This window comes from Aulonocara sp. 'chitande type north' Nkhata Bay, linkage group LG14 (assembly GCF_057382095.1).
Source record: "Aulonocara sp. 'chitande type north' Nkhata Bay isolate Kocher_YH1m ecotype deep benthic linkage group LG14, A_spYH_male_GT1.1, whole genome shotgun sequence".
Lineage (NCBI taxonomy): Eukaryota > Metazoa > Chordata > Actinopteri > Cichliformes > Cichlidae > Aulonocara > Aulonocara sp. 'chitande type north' Nkhata Bay.
The window spans coordinates 14,950,694-14,978,634 of record NC_141357.1 but is presented as its reverse complement, the minus strand read 5'-3'; the positions used below and the strand labels follow the sequence as shown (position 1 = coordinate 14,978,634).

The window sequence follows — 27,941 nt, the reverse complement described above, 5'->3', positions numbered from 1 at the left end:
GGACAAATGCAATCGCATGGCAGGATGCTGTAAACGGACCAAACTTCAGTCAGGAGAACAACTGAGATGATCCATCCACAATACGAGGTTAGTCATTGATATACTGCAACAACATGGGAATAGAGCAGCTGCGAGAGAATTCAACATTAATGAATCAATTGTACGGAAGTGGAGTAAGCAGGAAGAATGAGTTGAGTAAAATTTATGTTATCTGACTGTTTTGTTTCGCTTAATGCGCCTTATGTATGAAAACAGACCCGTTCATTGACAGTGCACCTTATAATCCACTGCGCCTTACCGAAAAATACGGTACTTGTACTGACCAGTAGAGCACCTTTGGGATGTGAAGGAACGAGAGATTGTCATCATGGATGTGCAGCTGACAAATCTGTAGCAGCTCTGTGATGCTATCATGTCCATATGGACCAAAATGGCTGATTTCTAGGACCTTGCTAAATTTGTGCCACAAAGAACTGAGGCAGTTCTGGAGGCAAAAGAGGGTTAAACTCAGTGCTAACACCGTGTACATAACAAAATGCCCAGTGAGTGTAGGCTGAACTGATTGGGACCAAAGCACACTGGGAATTTATTATACCAAACGATTTCATTTTAAACGTTCAGATCATATAATGGATAGTGACTGTATATACTGTATATACTGTAGTACTGTATAGTGTAAACAGAGTGTAGTACATGAGTGAAGTACATGTTCTCCCTGGTACTCTGGCTTCCGCCCACAGTTCAAATACATGCTTGTTAGGTTAACTGGTCATTCTAAATTGGCCTTAGGTGAATGTGAATGCTTGATTTACTGCTCACTACCTATTAAGTACCCACTGGGAACATTGTAAATACTATCTGGCAAAAACAATAATTAGTATATTAGAATAATATAAGGAAATACCAAGAAATTACAATATACAGTAGGAATGCCAAAGTCTGGTTTAAGCTTCCAATATGGGTTGGTTAATGATGGATATTTTACTGTAATTTACAGTTTGTGTGTGTATGTGTGTGTGTGTGTGTATGTGTGTGTGTGTATACACCAAAGCCGTTGTGCTCATATGGCAAGCTGGGTTTTAGGGTGTCCGTATGTTGTTATTTGTGTGATAGACTGGTGAGCCAATCCCCAATCTGGTGTAAAGCTGATTATCTCTCTCTCTCATACGGCGTCTCTTCATGGAGCCAAAAACACATGTACACAACACACACAAACAAAAGCACACACAGTCGGAGTCTAAGGGCCAAGGGCAGGTCAGGATGTCAAAGTTCAGACAGAGGTAATGACTCAGTGAGAGGCCAGCATGGGCCGACAGCAATGGAGTCTCTTTCTTTTTATACAGATATGAATGAATGTTCCATGCCAGGAGGGTACTGCCTCTGTTTTAATACTGTTTTTCTTCTTGAGCCAGAACATAGACACGATCAGACCTCCCTGAACTGGCCTTCCTACTCCCACATACACACAAACTGAAACCAAACCCTCACACAGGTTTTTCTTTGCTTCTTTTGATAATCTGTTAGCTGTCTGATCTTGTGTTGATCTGACAGGATAGGAGATTTCTGTGTGTGTGTGTGTGTGTGTGTGTGTGTGTGTGTGTGTGTGTGTGTGTGTGTGTGTGTGTGTGTGTGTGTGTGTGTGAGTGTGTGTGCACATTCAGTGGGAGAACCTGACTGGTAACGTTACAAAAATAACCAAAAAAGAAACCCCACCCCTTTACACAAGCTAAACCTAACCGAAAATGTCACCTGTCTGACCTCGAGTGTTTTTTGACGACACGTGTGTTTGAATGCGTGCGTGTGTCTGTGTAACAAGCGTGTGACAGAAAAAAGAAAGGTGAGAAAAACCGTCATGTGCGCAGTGCAATTAAACCTGGTTTTAAAATGTCACCTGCTACGCAAGTTCAAGCACAAACAAGCTGGAGATGTTTTGGTGTTGATGAGTAAAGATTAAAAAGATAGAAAGGGAAAGAGATAAGTGCCGTTTTTAGTTCATATTAGAAACCAGAAAAGCACGTCATATCCAGCTTTCGCCCAACGATGTCTCACATCATCTGTGGACTTCTACTTTTCATGTTCCTACAATCTACTTCTATCATTCAGATGAAGCCTGCAGCATTTTTATCGCTTGTCCTTGGGATCACATGCTGAGGCAATGTTCCACATTTTTATTGGCTCTAGTTTAAAAAAAATAAACACATTTTGGTCTCACAATAAAAAGTAGCTCAAAGAGATCTACAGATGCATCACCAACAAAACCCAAAGCTGATTACAGTCAAAAGCCTTAAAAACAAACTTCAGCTTCTGTTACGTGCGATGTGCTTACTTAGTGACTGAGTTGGGGAAACTGCTACCGTGCATCGTTTGTGTTAGTCTTTATTTAGTTTAGTTGTGCTTGCCACACAAGCATACTCTTTGCCCCACATTTAGTGTGTTAAAGCTCACCTTAAGCACCTTATTTCAGTTGTAAGGTTTTTATCAGGACATGATAATGAAAAGATCATCTGGAACTACAATCTCAGATGATCAACAACAAGTGAGATTTATTAGTTTTAATTAATCGGCCCCAAAATGCAGAATCAATGGAGTCAGTCGGTTACCTTTAGCAGCAATAACGACGTAATTCTTTTCTGTGTGACTCAATCAGTGTCTTACATTGTTGTGGTGAGTGTTTTGTTTCGGACAGCTTTTCTTCATTGAAATTTTGTTAATGCGGTGCTCTGCTGGGTTGCTGGAAACCCTTCCACAAAAGCTATACTGGTCTTTTTCCAGTTGTACCTTCAAGAACTTTAACATTTAGCGTGATAGCTGAGCATTGTAGAGTCTGAGATGTAGCTCTTGGGTTGTTGCAGTTTCTCTGAGCATTGCACGGTTTGACTTTGAGATGAGTTTGCTGGGACCTCAATTCCTGGTAACTGTCTAGAGTGTTTTCCACTTGTGGATAATCTCTCACTGTAGAACGATTTATACTTCCATATGTTTGGAAATGGTCTTGTAACACTTTCCAGATTGTTAGGCAAAACGTCTGCTTTCATAGAGGTGCTCACAAATGCTGATGATTAGTTAATCAAGTTACATTTGATTAACATCGCTTTGCTATTAATTCTTGTGGAAGCGTTTCTTTTTAAGAGTTATTAACAACCAGTTGATTTTTCACTATGTCCTGATATGTAGAGCCTTAGAATTGAAAGAGTGTTTACTTTCTCTAATTCAGATTACAAACAGCTGATTGCAGCTTTATTAATGTTCAAAATTGAACCTTTAAGGGCAGTCTTATAGTCCAGAACACGTCCTTGATAGTCAGGAATGCTGAGCGGGCAGTCAAGGAGGCTATGTACGTGAAAAGACAATGACCATCTCTGAATCGAGGAGGGAGGCTAAGGGTACATCTTACACCATCTTACAATGCTATGATTGCAGCCATTCCCCAATTCTCTGTGAATGGTACTCATGGCCCCTGATTAATGATCAGTAGTCTTTGATCAATGGGCTTTGATCAGTGGTTGTCGATCAGTGGTCATGACAATTTGCATATTAATGATCAAGAAACTGACATTAAGTCATTATGCAATCAATGTACTGTTTATAAGATTGGGGAAACCTGCAGTCAGCTGAGAATGACGAAGTCACTTGGATGAGTGACAAAACGTTTCTCCCACGGAAAATGCTACGTCGAGATGAACAGAAGCTTTTCCTTAACTGGATGACTGAGCATGCATCAAGACTTATAGTTGTTACATATGATTTCTAAAGCAGATGCAAACCTTTTTATGTAACAAAGTTAATTCTTGTTGAAGTTTAGATTAAAATCACCATCTGGTGCCTGACTTCTGCGCAAAGCAACTGCAGTTCTACAAAAGAAACATTTACACTCTGTGATTGTTTGCCTAAAGAAAATCTAGCATTTTCAAGTCTGTTTGTACAGGGGGTTATGAAGAGAGGTTGGACCCAGTCAGGTGGTACACTAGTTTGTGTCACTTTGCTGATCTGAAAGAGTTAAGAGAACATAAGGGAACTGAAAAGTTCATCGCTATATTTGAGGCAAAAATAGATTTGAGGATGGCTCATACAAAGGGGTTCCCTTTGTATGAGTCACTGATGAATAGGTATGGACGGACAAAGGTTACTTCACTGAAGACAGGTTGATATTGCTTGTGTGCGAGCATTGAAAGGACTGTCTGGGGTTTTTTATGCTCTGCTTGCTTCTTCCTGGCTGACTTTTCTCATTCTTGATTCAAATACAGTGTTTTGATGTGAGTCTGTGTATACAGGGAGTGCAGAATTATTAGGCAAGTTGTATTTTTGAGGAATAATTTTATTATTGAACAACAACCATGTTCTCAATGAACCCAAAAAACTCATTAATATCAAAGCTGAATGTTTTTGGAAGTAGTTTTTAGTTTGTTTTTAGTTTTAGCTATTTTAGGGGATATCTGTGTGTGCAGGTGACTATTACTGTGCATAATTATTAGGCAACTTAACAAAAAACAAATATATACCCATTTCAATTATTTATTTTTACCAGTGACACCAATATAACATCTCCACATTCACAAATATACATTTCTGACATTCAAAAACAAAACAAAAATAAATCAGCGACCAATATAGCCACCTTTCTTTGCAAGGACACTCAAAAGCCTGCCATCCATGGATTCTGTCAGTGTTTTGATCTGTTCACCATCAACATTGCGTGCAGCAGCAACCACAGCCTCCCAGACACTGTTCAGAGAGGTGTACTGTTTTCCCTCCTTGTAAATCTCACATTTGATGATGGACCACAGGTTCTCAATGGGGTTCAGATCAGGTGAACAAGGTGGCCATGTCATTAGTTTTTCTTCTTTTATACCCTTTCTTGCCAGCCACGCTGTGGAGTACTTGGACGCGTGTCATGGAGCATTGTCCTGCATGAAAATCATGTTTTTCTTGAAGGATGCAGACTTCTTCCTGTACCACTGCTTGAAGAAGGTGTCTTCCAGAAACTGGCAGTAGGACTGGGAGTTGAGCTTGACTCCATCCTCAACCCGAAAAGGCCCCACAAGCTCGTCTTTGATGATTCCAGCCCAAACCAGTACTCCACCTCCACCTTGCTGGCGTCTGAGTCGGACTGGAGCTCTCTGCCCTTTACCAATCCAGCCACGGGCCCATCCATCTGGCCCATCAAGACTCACTCTCATTTCATCAGTCCATAAAACCTTAGAAAAACCAGTCTTGAGATATTTCTTGGCCCAGTCTTGACGTTTCAGCTTGTGTGTCTTGTTCAGTGGTGGTCGTCTTTCAGCCTTTCTTACCTTGGCCATGTCTCTGAGTATTGCACACCTTGTGCTTTTGGGCACTCCAGTGATGTTGCAGCTCTGAAATATGGCCAAACTGGTGGCAAGTGGCATCTTGGCAGCTGCACGCTTGACTTTTCTCAGTTCATGGGCAGTTATTTTGCGCCTTGGTTTTTCCACACGCTTCTTGCGACCCTGTTGACTATTTTGAATGAAACGCTTGATTGTTCGATGATCACGCTTCAGAAGCTTTGCAATTTTGAGACTGCTGCATCCCTCTGCAAGATATCTCACTATTTTTGACTTTTCTGAGCCTGTCAAGTCCTTCTTTTGACCCATTTTGCCAAAGGAAAGGACGTTGCCTAATAATTATGCACACCTGATATAGGGTGTTGATGTCATTAGACCACACCCCTTCTCATTACAGAGATGCACATCACCTAATATGCTTAATTGGTAGTAGGCTTTCGAGCCTATACAGCTTGGAGTAAGACAACATGCATGAAGAGGATGATGTGGACAAAATACTCATTTGCCTAATAATTCTGCACTCCCTGTATGTCAGTGCCCAACTGCGTGTACAATGTATTTACCTTCCCCTGAGCCTGCGTGTATGCGGACAAGCCTGCATATACTTGTATGTACCTGCAATTGAGAGAATAATTACACTTCCACTCAGTAACAAAAATTAGACTTGGCAGTTATGAAGAATGAATCATAAACATGTGGGAGACGTGCACGCACACACATATTCTGTCTCACACATACACTCACTCTCTCCTCTCTCACACTCACTCACTCACTCACACACACACACACACACACACACACACACACACATATATATATATATATATATATATATATATATATATATATATATATAGAGAGAGAGAGAGATAGATATATATATATAGATATATACACACACACACACACACTCCTGGGGCTGGATTACAATAATGATAAGACGACTTGCAGGTGGCAGAATGGGAGTGAAGGGGAGACAAATGATGGATGGCAAATAAAAAAGGAATCCATTTGTAACGAGGAAGTATTTTGTGGTAAATTAGTTATGTGCTCACTCATGTGGTTTTATTTCAATTCCTTGTTTCCAGTGGCAACCACAGAAACAATACACAAATCCACCGTTTGCCCACACATATGTGTTAGGTAATATGCCGAGCCGTAATGTACAGAGTCGAGAAGCGCTCGCAGCCAGCATGTGAGGTATTAGCAGCGATCCAAGCTGAGGTTCACATTACCACATCAAACAGTCTCTCTGTGTCTCTGCTTTGTCTGTGCTGTGTACATATTAGTTACACATTAGAGCTCTCAACTTTAGAGGACCTTTGTGCGGCTCTAACGTGGGCTTCAATTTATTGTGGGGCTCATGACAACACGATAAACAAAAAACAACTATATTACTGTGCGTTTCCTTGTGTCTGCGGCGTAGCCTCCTTCGCACAGACACACAATATGACAAGTTTATCTGGTAATCAACAAATCCTTGTTGAAGCAGTAGCATAGCAACACACACACACAAGTGAAACAAAGGGATGCTGTTTTGTAGAACTGAAATATACAAGCTGGAAAAACAAATGCATTTTCATTTCCTATGAGTTAATTCTATTAGCTTCAAAATGATGTACTTGATTTGTGATTTCTACTTGTGTGTTTGTGCGTGTGTGAGAGACTGTGTGTGTGACTCAATGTGTGAGTGCATATGAGAGTGTTTTGATGATAGCAATCACTGTTATGGCGTCCCTGACATGGTTACCAGATAAACGGAAAGCAAAATATATACGGACAGGTGTTCACACACATACATACACACAGCCTTTTCCAGTAAGGGATTATGGTTAGCTGATAAAGTATTGATAGAAGCTGATTGACAGACCTTATTAAAGAGCTGTTAGTTATTACTGAAGCATTTACCTGGCTGCTGACAGGACACTGTTGTGTTTTTTAGCTTTAAAAACGTGGAAAAGCTGAAAATGAATTGCTTTGTGTGTGTTACACTCCTTTTTTGCTCAAAGTAAAATGGCTTTGTGCTTTGAATGTCCTGCCATGCTGTTGATCAAAACAGTCTTTCAACTCACAAAAACACACAGTCACACACACACACAGACATGCAAACGCACACAGTGGGTGAACAGATGACACTTTGATATGGGAAAGCTTTTATGTCACTTTCAGTGACGACAGAAAATACCACTTACGCAGATAAAGTAAATATGAGGCCAAATCCACTCTGACATGCACTCATTTCACCTCGGCCGCTGTCAAAAGGCCTGCAGCCCTAAGTTCTGGAAAATTCATTTGAAAATTATGGCTCTAATCTGATTAACTCTTGTGGTTAAACAGGGGATCACACCAGATTATTTTGTCTTTTTTTTATTCCGTTGTGAGGACATCAGTGATGATTAGCTTGAAAACAAAGGTTGAGCTTGTAGAAAAAGGACAGCAGATAAAACAGCAAATGTAATAATCACACAATTCACCCATCAAACAAAAGAGGCAGTGAAAAATGATAAAGTCTAGCCAAAGGTCATAGATATCGCAATTACACGTTTCACTGAAATCAGGGTTGAAAAGACAAAGTGACTGTGAACATTTTGTACAGTCAGCCGCTGAAAATAAGCCTGCTGGATTATAAGTTTAGCTTTGTGATGCTGCCCTTCAAACAAACCTCCAAAAACACAGAGGAGCGCAAACTTGTAAACTGTCTGACACATACACGCCCCAAAACGGAAAACATTTGATTTGGTTGGACACGGTAACGCTGCGGCTGAGATCAGCATTGTTGATGTGTGTGGCTGACTGACTGTGTTTGGCGTGTCCTGTGAGTGTGCGTGACACGTCTCGATGATGCGCTTGATTTAGTCTGCCGGTTTGGGGTACTCTAATCCGCCACGCACTCGCTGGTACTACCTAGTTATTCTACTGCCTTGGGAACAGGAGCTGGAGCTCACGCATGCAAAGCACTCACAAATTTGTACACACAGGCAAAATTGGGACACACACACACTTCTTGAGGCACCGTTCATTCTGATCTCGCTTTGGGACTACTGGAGACAGATGGGTGAACAGTGGGAGTCTGGGCTGCCATCACTCCAAGAGCAAAGGCACGCAGGCATAAATACACACATTTTATATAGAAAGGATCACAGACTTGGTCAGAAAGTGGCACACATACAAACAGACGGGCTAAAATGCTCAAGGAAACGACTAACTCACACAATCTCACATACACACGCAACACGCTGGCTAAGCCACAGTCACACGCATACTTATTTACTTGTAAACACTGTCTCAGAATTAAACACTGCTTCTTCTTCTTCAAACAAACACACACACACACACACACACACACACACACGGGAAGAAACATGCATAGCTTCATCTATTCTCACACATCGAGAGAACAGTTAGCTTTTATTTGAAGAATTTTAAGCAGATATGTTACACAAGAGAACCAGAGCTGGTTTAATTGTGCGAGCAAAACATGAGCTTTCAGTTAGGTGATAACTGATTGCCTTTTTGATCAGAATCAGAATCGGCTTTATTGGCCAAGCAAGAGTGTATACAAGGAATTGGGCTCTGATTTTGTTGAGCTAAACACAATAAACAAACGTTCTCGTGTGTTTGCTGTCACAGGGGTGTTATCCTGGGCCAATCTGTACAATATGTACAGCACATCGGTACAAGCACATGTAGGGCTAACAATTCAATTACTTACAGAGTTTGATATATTTCAGATCAGTCTCCACCACAGATATCAGACAGTCCACATACAGCATACCTCATAACATATAGACATTTTAATAAGGAGAGATCATTATCCTTTTTCTTTTTTCTTCTTCTATGTGTTACTCCATTTCACCACTTAGAGAATCATGAGTATTGACGTGTCTTTCTCATCTAGTTCACCTCATAAAGAAAATTTTCCCACCAAAGCACAAAAGCATGGAAGAGGATTAGGGCCTATTATTACTGTATTATGCATTACTCACTATAGGTGTATAATTCAAAGGTTGTCCAAATAAATTGGGTGGGGTTCACCTTTCATGATGCACTGCTCAAAGTTTGACCCTGCGTGCCTGTATATTATCAATAGCACTCACTCTTTCCCATTACCACACCCATAGCTTGGTAATAAACAATAAAGCAAGTAAAGGTCATTATATTACTGTAAAAGACATACTGGGCAGTATGTAGTTGCTTACTTTTACTTCTAATAGCGGTAAATGTCCCCTAAACAAAGATAATGTTGATGTATAAATTCATCTCTTCCCAGAGATTTTCTTTGCACAGGGTCTCTAAACAGCTTATTTCACCTTTGTTTCTAGAGTAGAAAAATCCCCTGCCGAGTTCATAACATGTCACTCAAATTGCACTTCTTGATTAAGCTTCATGATTATTGTCTGTCTGGTTTTGTCTAGTCTGCCATGCATAACTCTGAGTGCTTATTATGTTTATTCTTCCTGCTCTCAGTGGTTATTTGCGGTGTTTTAGGAAAGAACAGGATGTTTTGTTCCTGCTTCCTAACTGTCCAGGTCACACAGTCTCACTCATTATGGGTCTCTGATTGGGGTTGATTACAGAAACATGTCAGATTTGATTGCTTCTGTCTGGGAAATGTACGATGAGAGACGTGTTCAGGAGTAGTCGAGAACATATCATAACCTTTAGCTTCCTCGTGTCTTTTTTTTTTTAACCAAACTGTGGAAGCATTACTGATAACAGAGCAGATTTTTTTTGATGTTGTTGTTTTTTTTTACTTTTTTAATGTGTAAATACAAAGTTGTTCAAGTGCAGCCATTGTTAGACGTGTAAAACTATTCATTCCACTCAGCACAGCGCGTTCACTGAGTACCTGCTTCAGCTAAAGAACGGGTATCCACATATGCACATACTTTGGCAAGTTCTTGCAAATGTTACGTTTACACATTTCATCTTACACTTTGATAGATATCTATGCATGTGTATAGGCATGCATTATAAGTGAAGGTATAAGCGGCGCCCTGCAGCAAATGCTTTTAACCTTGGCTAATATCTGTCTGCAGCAGCTTATTGGCAGTAAAATGTGTTAGCATTTTACCTTAATACTGTGAAATAGAAGACTTTACATAATGTAAAATGACAGGGACATATTTTTGATCAGTAAACAATCAGCCTCTTACTCAGTAAAATAAACAAGTCCCAACAGCTGGGTTACACCTCACAGGACTGTTGCTAATAATCCAAAAATTATTAGATGTCAGCTTACAAACTTGTGCGTGACAGCTCACCTGTAGAAAAGTACACAATGTCATCTACTCTCATATCCTGATTGATCCCATCTCCATGTCATCAGTAAATTATAGTTGTAAGCCATTAATGAAGTGGCTCTTCTCACTTTAAAAGGAGATGGATGCTGCCTTTGTTTGACGCTGTTACTGTCTATCACAGCCGTTCATCCATCCATTCTCACAGGCCACACTGGGAGCGTTGCCACGGCTAAAATAGAGACACAGACAACCACAAACTCACATCCTAGCACAGGCCAGCTCCACCTACAGAGACACAGGACACTGACCAAGAGATAAACCAAAGCTGCTGGAAGTTTATGCATGAAAGGCACTTGTAGTTAGTCATTTTTAAAGAATTCTTGGGAGGTAATTAGATGAATCACCATGATCACACCAAAAACACACCTGGAGCTGTGGCTAGAAGTTCCTCATGGGATAATATTTCATCTAATCCAACTGTCCCTTGGTCGTATTTCTGTATATGATATGGCCTACTTTCACTTCACTGTTAATGGCTCTGTCACAGTTTGAGTAAAAGTAGGACAGGAACCTGCTTGTGAGTACCTGCGACTTTTTGCTGCTGGAGACTGATTGCAAGTAGTTGCAGATTGAGGTTGCAACACCCTCAACCTCTGGACAACCACTTTTGATTGCAAGGTTATTGCACAGGTTGTCTGGTGGGAGGCAATTGGTCTGCTTACTATTGTGACACACAATAGTATACCTACAAAGGCAGATTTCTAACACATCAGATTGCACTCAGTTTGAGCCAGTTTGTACCACTGAGCACAATTCATGTGCAGTTCCTCTTTTTAATAAGGTACTTGATTCAACTAGATGACAACTGGTTGTGTTTTGTTTATATTTTTATATAAAATGAAGGTTGCCAATCGCCTATAACATTTTGCAGTTAAATCATTATCCTGCAGCAACTTTGTTACTATTGTGAAGGAATTTTTGTTTAAGTCTATGAGGCTCTGAGCGTAAGAAGATAGTCTGAGTTTCAGTTCACATGTGAATTTCTGTGTGTGTTAACACCAACAGAATTGCAATTTTTTTAACTTATCTCAGTTAACCATGAATCATCAACAAGTTACATATAATTGCGAACTTGACCCCATGCAGTTACAAACTGATAGCAGACTGCCATTTTATTGTAATTTTATTGCGATCTTGGTGCACAGTCTTTTTGAAGACAGCAATAATACACCAATAAGTTCATTGCACATAGTCACAATAATTGTTGCCATCGATCACTACTTGAATGGGAACATTTTTCAGGGAAGTCTCATTAAAATGACAGATTTTCTGTAATTCTGTACTTTTTCTTCTTCCTCTACAGACTGGCAATAACAGCTGCCAAGAAAGAGGAGGCAGAGCAGATACTTGGGAAAGAGAAGCAGCAAGTTGAAATTCACAGGTAAATTTATGACCAGGAAAAAGTAAAATGGCATGCGCATGGGGGAATACAGTTATGTGTTAAGGATTTTGTAAAGAAGCCAAAAACAGCTTGAAAGTTTCATTTTCACCCTGTTGGCGTGCGCCACCCAGCTTGGCTGTTTAGTTCTGGACAAATTTCATGACAGGGAAGTCCAGGGTAGATGGGAAACAACTGTGTGAGATGATAGCAGGAGGACAATAAAATAGAGAGTGGGAAAACAGAAGAGAGAAGGTTAATTCAGTTGACCCAGTGGTTAATTCCAGGAAATAGAAAAAGAGGATGGAAAAGACATGAGCAGCTAATACCAGGACAGAAGCAGATGAAAGAGGTGAAGAGGTAGAGAGTAGGAGAAAGGATATGAGAAATACCGAAAGCTGCTAAATGAGTAAACCAGTATGGGGAACGAACATGTGCAGTCTCTTTCTCTGAGTCTCAAGTTTTCCACTGTTTTAGGACTTATCACCAATGACAGATCTGGCTCATATCTGTTCCTCCATTCGGTCCTGTCAGCTTCGTGATTTATGTCATCTGACATTATAAAACTGGCTCTCGTGACAAGCAGTGCCCGTACTCCCCTCACCCTGCACGCACACATGCACACTCTGAGGCACTGCCGACCAGCTCAAGGTCTGCCCTCTCGTCCCGTCTTGTCTCGTTTCGTCAGAGACTCTGTTCATTTTTTTTATCACCTTAAACCACAAACCCCAAATAAGCAAAAACAACCACTCAGCCCCGCAGAGCTCTCAAAAACAGTCCCATCATATTGCTCGTAAAACCCAGCCATGCTCATAATGTTAGCTTGTTACTGTGTATGTCTACCTGTGTGCGCCTCCATGTGTGTTCCTGTGTCTGGATTGTGTGCTTCCACATCTATGAGTATGCAGGAAAATAGGAAACTGTCCGGCGTCCTCTCACCCACAAAAGTGGGCTCGGAATAACAGAATGTTCTATTCCATTGCTCTAGTTTTCCATGCTTTACATTGGTCTGTGTGTCTGCCTGAGTTTGTGTGCGCATGTGTGTGTTTGTATCCGAATGCAGATGTGAGTGAGGGCTAGTGATCTTTCATGTTTCTCAAAGTGCTTTTCGTCTGAACATATTTCTTTAAGAGTGAGAGAGATTTTGGTGAGGAAGAAGGCAGAACACCAAAAAACACTTTGTTTTTTTGTGGTTTTTATCCTCAGTCGCCTGCTGTCATTTATTTAGCTTCTGATTTTTGAAACTTTTACATTTCTCCATTATTTTCCTACTAATTTATTACCTGCCCTACATTGCCTACATCTGTAGTGACAAAGCGAGACCAAAGAATTTAAGCAATGTTCAGTCCATGAGTCAAAATTTAGGAGAAATCTATTTGCACTCTGCCTCGATTTCCACCTTTCTGTATATATTGTCTGCATCTCCTTCTATTCTTTGTCGTGTCCTCACTTGTTATGGGTGTAGCTTCTGTCTTTCTAGTTTCCAGACAGACTGCCAGCCCTGTTATACTTTTGCTTTTGTTTTCATGATATTTTACCAGCAAAAAAGCTGCAATTCTAAGTTTATCTCTGTCTGCTGAATCCTGCACTCTGGGTCCACTTTCTGCCTGTCACACGCTCCATTTCACATGACACTTTAAGATAAACGTAGCTCTTTTTTTCACACAAATTATTGTTTTATCCTATCAAATTAAGAATGCCCACATGTGCCCACATGTGCTGCCTAGCTCTTAGTGGGAGCTAGGCAGCACCAGCCAGGTTAACATTTGGTGTGAGCTTTACTGACCTCTCAAAGTTCCTCGTAAAGTGTTGGTAAGTGTCGTTAGCAGTGTGCCAACTAGAGGGGGTGAAAATGGTACTATTGTTATTGATACTGCTGCAATTGAGTGTCTTGACTTGTATAATAGCAATTTTTAGTATTGATTAGTATCTTTTTTTTTTAAATCCCTACCAGTCAGCCTAAATTGTATCTCCCTGGAGCAAGTGTAGAAGGTTTCTAGTAACTGATAGCATACAGTATTGTTAGGAATATCAGATGAATGAGAGAAGAAGATTTAGCTAAGATCTCTTACTGAACTGGAACAGACAAAGTTGCTAATAATGGACTAACATCACTTTAACTTTACCTCTAAGACATCACCCCAATGTTCAAAGGCATCTGAATAGTTGTTTTAAACACTTTAAAAATGAAACTAGAATTTCTTAGTTTCAACATTTGTTTTGCTGTTTTATACTATTTTCAATAAAAATTAATGTTTACATAATGTGTAATTGATATTTTCTTTTACAGTTTTCTTTCAAAAATTTTACATCTGGTTTTCACAGTATGTTATTTGTTTCACACCAGAACAACGCCACACTTTGCTTCTCTCTTCATCACATTGATAAACTCCAGTGGAGTAACAGCCTTAGTATTTGTAAAGGAGAGGGAGAAAGAATTTCCACTCTTAGTTTGCAATACAAAACAATGATCTTTCCAGGCGGCACCATTAAAAGTTAATGTGTGATTCGCACACAGTACTCTATTTAGAGGTTCAGATATTATAACCAAATGTGTCAAAGCAATGAAGTATTGTAAATTTATTTTTTAAAAATCAAAGGCTTTTCTGGAAATTGTAAAATCTAAACTATTTCAAGCTGTCAGTTTGTGTGTGTTTGTGTGTTTCAGAGGTGCTTGTGTACAGCAGCATCAGGCCCTGCGAGCAACTCTGTCTTTGCTCCGCTCCTCTGGCAGCGCGCTCACAGATGTACGGGGTTTCCTCAGCCAACTGACAAGGGCCTGGCAGGCCTTCAGGTCTCAGATAATGCAGCACAACACACAGGTGTACTCAGGTAATACAGACTGTGCATGCACACACACAACACACACACACTAGTTCAAAGGAGTGTAAGAGAAACAAAGGTTTATATATATGAGAGTCATTTACAGCACAGTAAAGCAGTGCATGTGTTTTTGTAGAGTGCTAAAGTGGACATGAAAGAGGCAGAAAGAGTTGAGCAAATAATCTCTCAACAGGAATAAATATTAGTTTAACTGTGCCGTCAACTCTTTTAGTTCTGAGAGCAGCTCCCACAATGAATGGATCGCAATATGTGTGCGTGTCTGTGTGTTTATAGTTAATACACAAACTCTAACAATCTTTAAAGAGAGGTTAGACAGGATGAAATGTGTGTGCACGTCTTTATGGGTTCATGTGCCTAAAGTCTGTAAACCGATGAACCTCCTACGATAAAATTTAAATAGATGTAAGCAAGTGAAGCAAGACTGCAGGCAGGCATGTGTTTGTGCGTTTTGTGTGTGTTCTGCACTGACAGTAAATGCCTGAAGGAGAGTTAACCTCCGGCTCACCTCATGGGTGGGTCGTTTTCTCTGTGCTGCACGTTCCAAACAGCTGCGAAGTGTAAGCGTGTATGTGTGTGTTTATAGCGGAGAGCAAAAAGAGAGAAGGGGTTTGATGCAGGAAGTCAAAGAAAGTGGTCTACTGTCTGTATTGATGTCGTGTGAGTGTGTTTGCTCAGTGACGTGTTCGTGAAAACAGCTGCTGCACGAACCAACGGATATAATAAACTACACACTGAAGAATGCACGCACTGAGACACAAACACCCCCATGTGGGCTCGTATACACAGTACATATGTTCAATGAAAGCAAATCTTCTGTAAAACAAATATAGAAACCTAATGTCGACGAGGCATTCTCTATTTGTTTTTCTCATCTTTAAAAATAATTCGGCATCTGGGTTTCTGAATATACCAATGCTGCAATTTTATACTTTGTACACAGGCTTACAGACGGGCCGGCCCCTCCCAGGGAAACTTTGTTTGCTAGGCAAAGACATGCGTATTTACTAGCTGGTTGCTGGAGGTTGTTGAATGTCGTCATGTGAAATCAGCTACAAAGAAGGTGCTGCACCAAAAACATCCTTGTGTTTGTTTTGGTCAAAAACATATTACTGCATAGTCCGCAATAGTTTGGATGGAAGTTTGGATGGAAGACGCGAACTTGAAAATTAGCCACCAAGCAGTAGTGAAACTACTACATTTGCCTTCAAAGTAAAGTTGCTCCTTTTGAAACGTGTTGGTTGCCTTTTACTTTAAAGGCAAACATTCATCTACTTCAGGGCCACTTTTCATAGTTTCACTACTGCTTGGCGAGAAGTGTGTTCTTCTACAAAAAGTACGAGCAGCCTGCTAGTAAAGCAGGAAGCGCTGTATACCACTTTAAAAGCAATTTCCCTCCCTTCCCTCACCCCCAACCAATGATAGCAGATGGCTCCCCCTCCCTGAGTCTTGTACTGCCGGATGGTTCTTGCTGTAAAAAGGGAGGTTTTTCTTCCCAAGTGCTTTCTCATAAGGGGTCATCTGATTGTTGGTGTTTTCTCTTAACTTATCAAATAAAGTGGCTTGAGGCAACTGTTGTGGTGATTTGGCGCTATATAAATAAAACTGAATTGAAAGTAGTTGCTGTACCAGTAATTGGCAACTCAATTTCTCCAAGCAGCCAGTGGTCGTCAGGGGATGCCCAACTGGTCTCTAGACCTGTATGACTGCGACTTCAGCAATCGATTTCACAGACAGTCAGCAACAAATCAGCAACTGGTATGGGGGGGTGTAGTTATACATATGAGTGTCGGTTCAGTTTACTGACTAAAGTTCACCAGTTGCTGTATGTTTTGGTTTTGTGTAGTTTAAATTTAAGACTAGTATTGTGTCTTTTGTGTGTTGTTACGAAAGCTCAAAATAGGTTACCATGCTGCGCATTATAGTCAAGCTGATAATGTGCATAAGAAAGGCTTTTAACATCTTTATCTGCAACGTTTGATTGACAAGCAAAAATCCCATAATTATTCAGCTAGTTCTGGCTCGTTCCAACACCAGCTGGTTAATCAGTGACATGTTTTTAGCCCTACTGTGATACAATTACTGTAATTTCAAAACTGAACCACAAACCCTTTGTCAGTCACCTGAATGCAACTGCAAACTGATATGGGCGTTTGTCGGCTTTTAAACTGTGCTACTTGTCTGTCAGCATTCTGTGGTTAGCACCGAACAGCAGACGAGCGGAGCAGGTGAGGTGGGGAAGAAGGAGCAGAGGGAAACATAAGGAGGTTGCCCAATGTGAATAGATAAATGTGGTTTATGGTTAGGTGGAAGAGAGGAGGGAGGAGAAGCCTTGAGGGGTGTGGAATTTTACAGAGAAACCAAGATAGAGACACACGGTGAGATTGGAGGAAGAGGAAGACGCGATTAATCCAACTTTACTTTTGTGCAAATGTCAGCAGTTGACTTGTATGACTTGACAGTTAGAGGCGATGGACCCAGAGGTTTGAATGTGTGGGATTTTGGTGGAAACAGACTCGAGTGTCATGTGACTAAGCGTGACTAAAGCCACACAAATGTGCGTGCGTGCTTGTGAGCATGTGTGCGGGTGTGTGTGACCGATCCGTGAACCACATATATCTGCCAACACCGTGGGCCATCCCAACACTCTATAGTATCTATTTCCCTGGGAGCCAACTTTCTACGTGTGTGAGTTGATACAGATAGGAGGAATATAAAAACATCAAATATATGTTCACACAGCTTAGCAAATACTGCCTCCACATCTCTCTGTTTCCATTTCTCAGTCGCTCCAAAGCATTTTAATGTAAACATGGATAAGAATTGTATTGGGGTATAATCAGCTAAAAGTTTATGAATTCCTGTAGGGAGGTATTCAGGTATAGCAGGTTTCTAAAAGACAACTGCAATGCAGTAATAAGCCGTTATTACTGAGCAATTTTCACTTCATAGCACTTACTTTCTCTGAGAACATGTAGTACGCTCCTTGGTGTTCTAGTTAGGTAAAAAAAAGACTCCTTCAGGGGTCTTCTGTGCAGCACTTCAATCAGATTTTTTCCCCTGAAGCTGCTGTGGTTCAGAAGGTGGTATGCTTTCATTATGCATAATAAACTAGGCAGACACACAAAATGCATGTGGTATGCTTTAGAATGTGATGTTATAGTAATGTAGACTCCAGTGTGTAAAAATTCCAGTGTGTGCGTGTGTAACTGTAAAGGTAGCTCCAATTTTGCAGGGTCTTAATGTTGCCTTGGCTCCTGTAGTGTAGGTTACTGTAACCTAGCTACGTTATGGGAGTCGGCTAGAGTTATTAGTGGCGTTGCTTGTTTCAGTCCATCCACAGCTTTAGCCTCAGGCTGCGGCAGTTTCTGCGTGTTTGCAAAAGCAGTTGTAAACTGCTGTTTATGTAAATCACATGTAAAAGATGTTGATGCTTTGCCAAAGATAATCTGTAGTTTGAAACATCCTTAGTGTGAACCCCCCCTTTTATCTCCCTCTGAAGGGAGCGGGCTTGCAATCGGTTTCATTTGGTTGCTTGTCTGCCTGTTTGTTAGCAGTCGAGCATTTTAAGATATCATTTGTCAAATTGCTGATTTAATTTTGGTGAAAATCGCTTCCAGGTCAAGATCACAACAAATGTCTAAATCAGTTAAAACTTACTATGTTGCCCACATTTTTTTATGGATTGTTTTCAAAGTTCACAACAATATACTCGGCCTTGGGAGACTAATTTCAAAAAACCATAATCAAGCAATATGTCATGTGGCATGGAGAGATGTGGGTAACGTGCATACGATGCCTTATGACCCACAAAGCAAACTGAAATCATCATATTGCCATAAAAACATCATAAATAAAAATCAAAGTTTTAGTTTAGCCCCTGCACTCTCTCAGTGATTTACCACATCAGTTTATTCTGCAGTTAGATTAGTCAAACTGTAGCTTTGTTTTTTGTCCTGTAACATATTTTTCCCTCCATGGAGTAAATCTTATTCTTGGTGTTTTTAGAGTGCTTTGAGTTCATAGCGTTGTGTTTGTGGTCATAAGAGTTCTTATGTTTTCTGGACTGACTTTCTGATCTCCCCTGGTATTGGGTTTGAATTATTTGCAGAGCTGTACTCACTCAAAGAAAATCTTGGTCAGCTGAAATGTCCCAACACTTCAACCAATGCGTTTTTCACAGGGAGGCCTTACCTCAACATTAAAGCTACCGCAGTGTGTGGTGCGCACTCTACCTCCAAGCCATATTACAGCAAATGAATAATAATTAGGTATAAAAAGCCAGTATACGCTCACTGAATGATTTGACCTCATCACTTTATACTTAAATGTTAGCAGCAGACTCCGAAGTGACCCGTGCCCACCTGCCAATATTGATGCAATTTTCTGAAATTAGAAATATATCAGCTGTTGATCTGAACAGGACAGTTGAGTGTAATGTTGACAGGCCTCATGTCCCAGAGGGAAAAACAGAATCACGATATCATTTTTCCATTTAAATCAGAAGAGGCTTCAGATCCAGCTTGGTCTAAGGGTGGAGCTGCTGCTTCTCACAGAAGCTGTAGCTGGATGCAAATGTCATCTAAACCTATAATTAAACCAAACATATTGACATATGCCAATTCCATCATGTTGACACTCAAGCCTCAAGCCCTAAACACAGCCTAACAAAGACAAGTTAGTTCACTGCTCTTGGATGCTCTTCCTTGTTGGTTGTTGAGCTGTTATATGCAAACCGCCGCAAAGTTTCCAGTTGACTACTTGGCCATCTTACTTAACAGAATGGAGCCACATTAACGACTTCTTTGACATTGTTGTTTGCAGCCAAGCAAATGTCGAGAACACATAAACACTAAATACACTGGACCTGGCAGTTTGCGTTAGGTTGGCCGAGTCCAAAGTTGCTGAGGACTGAGGAGTTCTCACATCTTGTCTCGTCCTCCCTTTGCCAAAAATAACAAAACAAATGCTTTTCTTCCTAAACAAAACATCAATGATCGTCCAATCTGGAAGGATGTGGTCAGATGAGAACATATCGACCCAGCCCCACATAACTGGTCAATATGTCAAAGGGAAGAAGTTGTTTATTAAAGTATTGGCGTTCAAAAGCAGTCATGTACTGCTCTGTGGTGTATTATAGAGTAAATAAAATGTTCTGTGACTGCAGCACAGCACAAAGTAAAGAAGCCCCAGTGACAATACAGCGAGGCTATTCTAAAATGTCTGTGGCCAGCTGCTAGTAAGTTGCTGTAATTTTTACAGCCACCTTGTTACACTGTGTGTGTCTTTTTGTTAGCAGCGAGGACACAATAGAAGGGCTGCGGAGAAAGTCAGACCAGCTGGTTCGCTGTCATCGCAAAACCTTTCTGCTCCATCAAGTATTTATACAGCTATTGCTGTTTGGACACGACTGCTGCTGCAGTGTTTATTTGCGAGTCTTTCTGTGCGAGCCTTTTGTCGGGGCTCGTGTTTCAGTGTGTTTGCTGCTTTTCACGCACGCACTTCTTGCCTTTGCTGTGTGTGTGCGCGCGCGTGTCCTTCTGAGCGTGTAGCTGTGCCGCTTTAGCCTGGCAGACCTTGTCATGTCACAGTGACCAGAAAGCAATTACCAGTGTATTGCCAGTTGGAGAAGGACCTCCTACATTCCCCTTTTCCTGCTGAAAGAGCGAGCGAAAGAAAGGGGGAATGGAAGTTAGAGCCAAGATAAGAAACAAAGAGAAAACGGTGAGAGGGAGAAAACGGAGACACAGAAAGAGAGGAAGCTGGATGAAAAAAAAAGACTGAGAGAAGAGAGACGGTGAAGTGAAAAGAGAGAAAACAAGAGAGGGAGAGAGCAAAGAAAACAAAGACGGGAGCAGGAGAATGTCAGGCTGACATTGGTTTGAGAGCTCTCCAGGCCTGCAGCCACGATACCCTGCCGTACAACGCATTATGTGGCAACGCAACAAAAATGCTATAGAGCTCCACTTCTCCGGCATGATTTCAAAACATCATAAATAACTTGAACTCGATTATGTTTCTACACATTTCTTCATACTGCAGCAGTTATTACAACCTGCAGGAGTTGCTTTTTCATTTTTAAATTTTTGAATATGTAGTACTTATGTAATGTACTAAATTTCCTAATATTAAATTAGCTTTGCTTTAAAGGTGACTCTCATTGTTAACAATAAATAGCCACACACCACAAAAGAAATAACAATATAAGCTTTTTTATCATAGTTATCTGACAAATGTCAGAATTCATGTTTCTAGACAACCATAAAATTTCAGTTTATGCTTTTATTTCCAATTGATTATTGCAGAGCCACAGAACCTAACAGTAGTTCATGCTAATAGTCCTCACGGTTTAACTTGGTGAACAAAGCATTAAAAATCTACAGTTAAGTCCCAAAGTTTTGGTACAGTAACATTTCTTTTGTAGTTTTGAATAAATGGACAATTGACTGACAAGCAGTTTGTATTAGTTTAGACAACCTAACGTTACTTTAAATATAAAGATCATTTTTGACAGTTTTATGGAAGTCTTTTACAGTCAATTACTCCTTAAAGTCTTGAACTCATGATCACCAAATGCTGTGTTTCCTCCCTTGAGATGCTCTGCCAGGCCTTTACTTCAGCCGCCTCCTGTTACTGCTTGTTTGAGTGTCTCTCTGCGTTCAGTTTTGTCTTCGGTAATTCAAAAACATGCGCTATCTGGAGATAAAATGACTGACTTGGCCAATGAAGAATATCCCGTCTTTGCCTCGAGAAATTCTCGGGTTGCTTTTGCGGTACGCTTTGGATCATTATCCATTTGCACCGTGAAACTGAGTCTGATCAGTTTTGTAGCATTTCTCTGAATATGAGCTGAGAGTATTGCTCTATACACTTTACAGTTCGTCCTGCTGCTTCTATCAGCAGAACCATCATCGATAAACACCGGTGGCCCACTTCCACTGGCAGCTGTACATGCCCGTGCTTGCCGATTATGCAATTTATGATTGCAAGCCTTTGTCATTTTATACATATTTAGCTGAAGACGAGGGCTGGTATGCAAATATTTACACTTATGACAGCTACATGCACAGGGATTTTCCAGTGAAAACAGTGGCATGTTATTCACTATTCAGACTCGAAGCATAAATGCTTTTCTCTTGCATGAGAGCCACTCTTGCATGGAGAAAGAAGTCCAGCGCTGCAGTGTTACAAGCTGTTGGCCTGACAAAAGTCTAAATATCTCAGTCAGCCATTTCCTCCATGTCCGTTTTTAATACATGTATTCAGTGGCCTGGAAACCGGCAGAATAATGATTGCCCCCCATACCTGTGCAGCACACATCTAGATTAAGCCTTTGTTTAAAGATCCTTTCAAGATTCACGTTTCTCTGCTATTTTATTCTTGTTTTATTTTTTTAATCTAGTGATTTGGTTTTGTCTACATGCTGTATCGAACCACCAAGGTGGCAGTGAAGTAAAGAAGCAGCAGCAATACAGCAGCTCCTTGGCGTCAGACACACAACAACACAGGCTGCCCTACCATATCACTGTTTTACCACCCGAGTCCCAGCTTTCCTGTCAACACGTTCCCGTCTTTCGGCTCTCCCTCTCTTCCTCATGTTCAGCTCGTGGCTATGACTTTTTATTTTAACCAACCCTCGTGTATTTCTCACATCAGCTCTTGTTTATGATACACTACGAGCTTTATTTTGTGTTCTTCCTCCTCCACTTGTGTTTTTTCCTCATTATTACAAATGTCACATTTGCACAGTGTTTTATTTAATGTGAGCCGTCCGCCTTTGCTCAAGTCCAATGAACCATCTGATAGAAAACACGGCCCACTCTGTCGCTCTCATGTACCCCCGGATTGTCTTTATGCAGGATGACTTTTGTAAGCTTTTACCGCATCTTCATCGGATGAAGTAATCGTTTGTGTGTCTGTCTGTGTAAACAGCACTGAGTGAGGAGTTGAAGAATTCCAGCGTGGCGCTTCAGAACACGAGAGAAGAGAAAGAGTGCCTAAGTCAGCAGCTGATGTAAGTGTCTGCAGTATGTGGTAAAACAAACAAAACACACACACACAAACACGCACGCAAACACGTGCACCGATGTGGACGCAGGTGATCCGTGGTATTTGAAATATGCCGGGTAAAGAGCAGGTCACTGCAAGGCTTTTACTCTACACATAACTTCCCTCAGCCAAGTGCAGCCTCACTGACTCCACCCAGACCAGGAAATGCTCACTGTCTGCATACCAGGCTTGTCAGGTTGCAACACCAGAGGATTTTACTGTAAAGACTAAAACAAAGGTCTGCTCAGAGGATAAATACATGATATGTAGAAAATAGCTTTCTCAGGAGTGACTGTTTTTTTGTTTTTGTAGTCCATCCAGAAACTGGGTGTTGGTGTTTTATTTTAGTAACACAATCCATAGACGTCATTGACATAATGCTGTAGTTGTTACATTCTGACACTTTAAAATATGTCATATTGTACATTTATTTATTTTTTATTGCCATCACATATTTCTGTCTGTTTGCACATACACATACCTCAATTCCTCCACTTTCCTTTAGGAAAGCACTTTATTAATTGTGACTGTAGTTTTTAGCTTGTCTTTTTTAATAAATAAAAAAAATGCAACATTTTAATCAGACAAATAGCTAAAGCTGTACGTAATGTTATTATGTGGTGCTGTTGGAGGAGCTTTTTGATGAGCAGATGAGAACAAGTTGTGATTTTATGACTCAGGATGATAGTTGGCTCATATGCCGCTTTAGGCATGAGGAACTGGGTCCAACTGTGCCAAACCCAGAGAAACTATGCAGTTCCTGCCAGTCTTCAGGTTTTGACAACTCTTGGGTTTATTGCGCTTCAGAGGAGTGTGAGTAAGATTGTTAATTTAGGTGAGATATATCATGTTCATCGTTTTACAGACAAAGTAAAGCAATTTATTGCACTCGCATTGTAAAAAAGAGCAGCTCGGGATGATAGAATAGTGTTTATAACATGACGGCAAATTTATTTTTTCAGGGTGGAAATCTTTTGTGGTGCTCAAATAGTTTTGAGAAATAAAGAGGTTATACACACACAATACGGTAATATTATGTTGAAGCACAGTACGTATCACTCCGCGAGGCTCCTGCCTACGGTAGCCGTAATGCTCCGACAATCCATCAAGCAGTCCGGGTTCGTAGCTTAGCAAAGTCGTACTAAAACATTTGACAGATTTTTGAGCGCCGTGTACCACATAAAATCGTTTCGAGGTCAGTAAACACAACCAGAATTCATACATAAGGGGCACTGTCGATTTTAAGTGTGCCGTATTTTCCAAAAAAACACGGTAATAACGACGTCCCGCTAGCATGCGCTAACAAAAATAGTGCTTTGTTGTGTATCTGAGTACACCACTGAAGTTGCAGCATTTTTACAAACCAATTCTAACAATCTGCTTTCGCCGCCATGCTTTTTCCGCTGTGTGCGTATGACAACAAAGGCACTGCGCATGCGCGTTTTACCCATATTCTATCGCAATATTTCATTTTTCTATCGTTGCCCAACATTTTACCGGTATTACCGTGAACAGTATGATACTGCCCAGCCCTACCACTTACCATGCCAGAAGTCAGCCAGCAGTGCCGGCTTGATACCAGATCTGGGCCAGACCTGCTTGCTATGTGGGAACTAGAGGATTGTGAATAGCTGTGGTTGTTATATTGTGCATTGGTTCAATTGATGTTCCTAACGAAAGGTGGCTGTGTTTATGAGCATTTAAGTCTAGATTATGAAATAAGGTAGAAAAGGTGTTCCCGAGTTTTTTTGTTTGGCATCTTTTCCAGTTATATCAGGCAAAACATTTTCCCGCTCCGTTAATTCTGTTGCAGTGTTGTCAGTGTTATGAATGATATCTGTCTGATTTCCATAAAGCTGCCCGTGTGTGGTGGAGAGCGGTACAGACCTGCAGCAGCATATTTTCCTTTTGCAGATTCACCTGTGCTCTGGAATCATGTTCAATAAAATCTTGTATAAGAACCTCCGTGAGAGCACTCGAAATGGGTCATGGAAGAGGCTTTCTTTCAGCGTGACAGTAACCGGAGACATCCCAACAAGGCAACAAAGGAGTGGCTAAAGAAGAAGCACTTAAGGTCATGGAGTGGCCTAGCCAGTCTCCAGACCTCAGTCCTGTAGAAGATCTGTAGACGGAGTTGTAGATTTCAGTTGTCAGCCAAGAAACCTAAAGGTTTTAGAGAGTTTCTGTGAGGAGTGGGCTAAAAGATGTGTGCAAACCTGGCGACCAACTACAAGAAACATCTTATCGCTGTGCTCGTCAACAAGGGTTTCTCCACCAATGAATGAATGAATGAATGAATGAAGTCATGTTTTGCTTGGAGAACAATACTTTTTTCTCACAATAATATGGAAATTTATAACATTTATATAATGCGTTTTTCTGGATTTTTGGTTAATATTGTGTCTCTCTCTATTACATTGAAAGTAAAATTATAGATTAACAGTAGAGGAGCTTGTTTCAGACAGGGGCTAGACTGAGGGGCTGGGACCAGTGTGGGAGAAATAAGGAACTCTCCAAAGTCCCAGGATATGGAACTAAAAACGAGTACAATATGTCTGCTTTAATTACATGTTTTATTAAAATTCTGTCTGTTTACTAAAATGATCAGTCCACCGAATTTCACCTTGGCTAATGTTTTCCAGCTCATGAGTGTTTAGCTCTTGGATAAAGGAACAGTTGCCGGCCATCCTGCTGTCGACAGGCTTTCCACTTCTGCCACTGAGTTGACAGCCTCAGTCATTCTCTGCTCTGCTCGTGATTCCAGATCTGAGATAACCATGTTTCAGTTTCGCATTCAGTGAAATGGCACTTCTTCTTTGCAGGTGTTTTATTGCCATGTTTGACAAGTTCTGCCATAAGCCACAGGTGTATAAATAGAACATACACACATGCAGCTGTGTAAATTGGACAACAAAAAGAAACATTTGCATCCCTTTGTAAAACCTCACAGAGCTTTTTGCTTCCTGCCTTTAGCCTTAAAGATAAAGATACGCAACAAAATGGAGCAGGATGTTCGGTTAAAATTAATAATTTCTCAAACCCTCATGAGTCCCACGAGGATGTGTTCAGGAACATCAGTCTTTTTCTTCCCAGCAGGAGGACGACATTTATTGCTGTGGTAAAATGTCTTTTTACAGCTGTTTGATAAGCTGTGACTTGGCAGCGACGTTTCATCAAGCACAAACAGTGTTTTCACATGCACACTTTAACTGCTCACTGCAGGTCAAATTTTCCCATCGATTACCTTTTTTAACCTTCGAAAAAATATTCACTACAACATGTTCTCCAATACTTCATGAAGAAAAATACAGAATTACCATTATTTACAAAGCAAAGGACAAAAACAATGAAATTGAGGATAAGAAACAAGAACAGGAGAAAAGATGCACAGAAATTCAGAGTAAAATCCAAGCAATGGTGAGCAAAAATACCAATTTGAAAGGACTATATAACAAAGCACAGTAAACACTGAAATACAAGAGGAGAAGTGACGACAAGAGAAAAAACAAACTATCCAGTCTACACTTCAAGAACTGCAGAGGAGACATCAAGAGTTGCTGGGCATCCAAGACAAAGTACAACAAACAAACCACAACATGCATGAGGATAAGAAAGTTCAAGAAGAAAAATATAAAGAGCTGCAAGAGAAACAGTAAGAACTCCAAGAAAAGCATGAAAAAATCATGAAAAATTAAAGGGCTGGAGAAAATTTGAGTTACAACACAAAGAACTTATTATTGAGATGACAAATCTCATAGCACAGAACAAAAGTCTACAGGAAAAGTGCCTGAAAAAGAAGAAGCACTTCAGGTTTTCCAGAAGAAGGACTCTGCTGCTTCTTCACTTCAGCCTGGACAAGAGAAACCTCATCTTCCTCCAACAGGAGCAAACTTTACAATAAATGATGCAAATAAATTCACCGTGCTTCAGGATTTATTCAATGCTAATCGGGTTTAGAAACATTACTGATGGTACTGAATGTAATATATGCAGAATGATTGAGATTGTGGAATTAATTCATAATTATTCTGTAGCGTGTGGGTCTGTGAAACACGTATCATGTGCATAAGAAAACCCCAAACACACAAAAAGGAAGGATCATCTTCAGAAAGCCTGGAGAACTATTGCTCATTGCGGTTCAAGACTTTTGCACTGCACTGTACACAGCAGTGTGAATATAATTCAAGGTTAACATTCACTGATGTCACTGGTGCGTATTTAGAATTAAAAACATGCTTAGATACTGGTCCCCAGTTACAAGTCTGTTTGCAATCAATCGCAAAGAATATTATATTTCTTCAGGGAAACTGAAGAAAGCAAACAGTTTACTGTGGTGCACAAATAATAGTTTTCCTGTGTTTCTTTCCATGTCCGTGTCCTCTTCTCTTCGACTGCTTTTGCATGAAACGGATCGTTCTCATTCTGTACTTTTGTGTTTTATTTTTAAGCTAATTCCATCTGACCCGCTGCCCTCTTTCTTGCCATAAAAACTGCTCACGCCTCTGCATGCTTGCATGTGCCCAACCTTAATTTGACTTTGTGGCCACGCATGTGGAACGTGCACATCCATCTAACACAGGGATGAATGCAGAGACAGAGATGACGGAGGCGAGGTTTGCAATCTGACGCGACCTGACATATGGAGATAGAATGCTACAGGGAGAATCAGCCTTAAGGACATGTTGCATGATGAGTTAGGTGAGACTTTATTGCATGATAAAGGGTGTGTGTGGAGATGATGACAGAGAAACAGGGGCTGACATGTAGGTATCTGAGCAGTTCCTCACTGTTGTCAATTACAATGGTAGCTGTAGGCCAGTTTGGCACGTCAACTGTCTGAACATGTTTTGTAAATTTGCTTGAATATTTATCAAAACTGGGTATATTTATTTTTGTATCTTGGTATCATATTTCTTGCTTTAATCTTTTTTTTTTTTAACCTGGAAATCAAATGAAGTGCTTCTCGAATAAAAGTACAAAGTGCCTTAAGCGTAATATTGAGTAAACGTTACGTCAGTTAATTCAGGAATAATTGTGTTAGTCTTGATAAAAATTCATCTTGCTTTG

General features: G+C 40.6%; 1 protein-coding gene across 1 annotated transcript in view; it reads left to right on the top strand.

The window, feature by feature from the left end:
- The window catches only part of lekr1 (Leucine-, glutamate- and lysine-rich protein 1), a 98,292-nt gene that overhangs the window by 39,832 nt on the left and 30,519 nt on the right, over positions 1-27,941 (top strand). Inside the window, exons 4-6 of the mRNA XM_086261121.1 lie at positions 11,910-11,987; positions 14,653-14,816; positions 22,758-22,839. Of these exons, the coding sequence (XP_086117247.1) occupies positions 11,910-11,987; positions 14,653-14,816; positions 22,758-22,839 (324 nt within the window). The remainder of the gene's footprint in view (positions 1-11,909; positions 11,988-14,652; positions 14,817-22,757; positions 22,840-27,941) is intronic.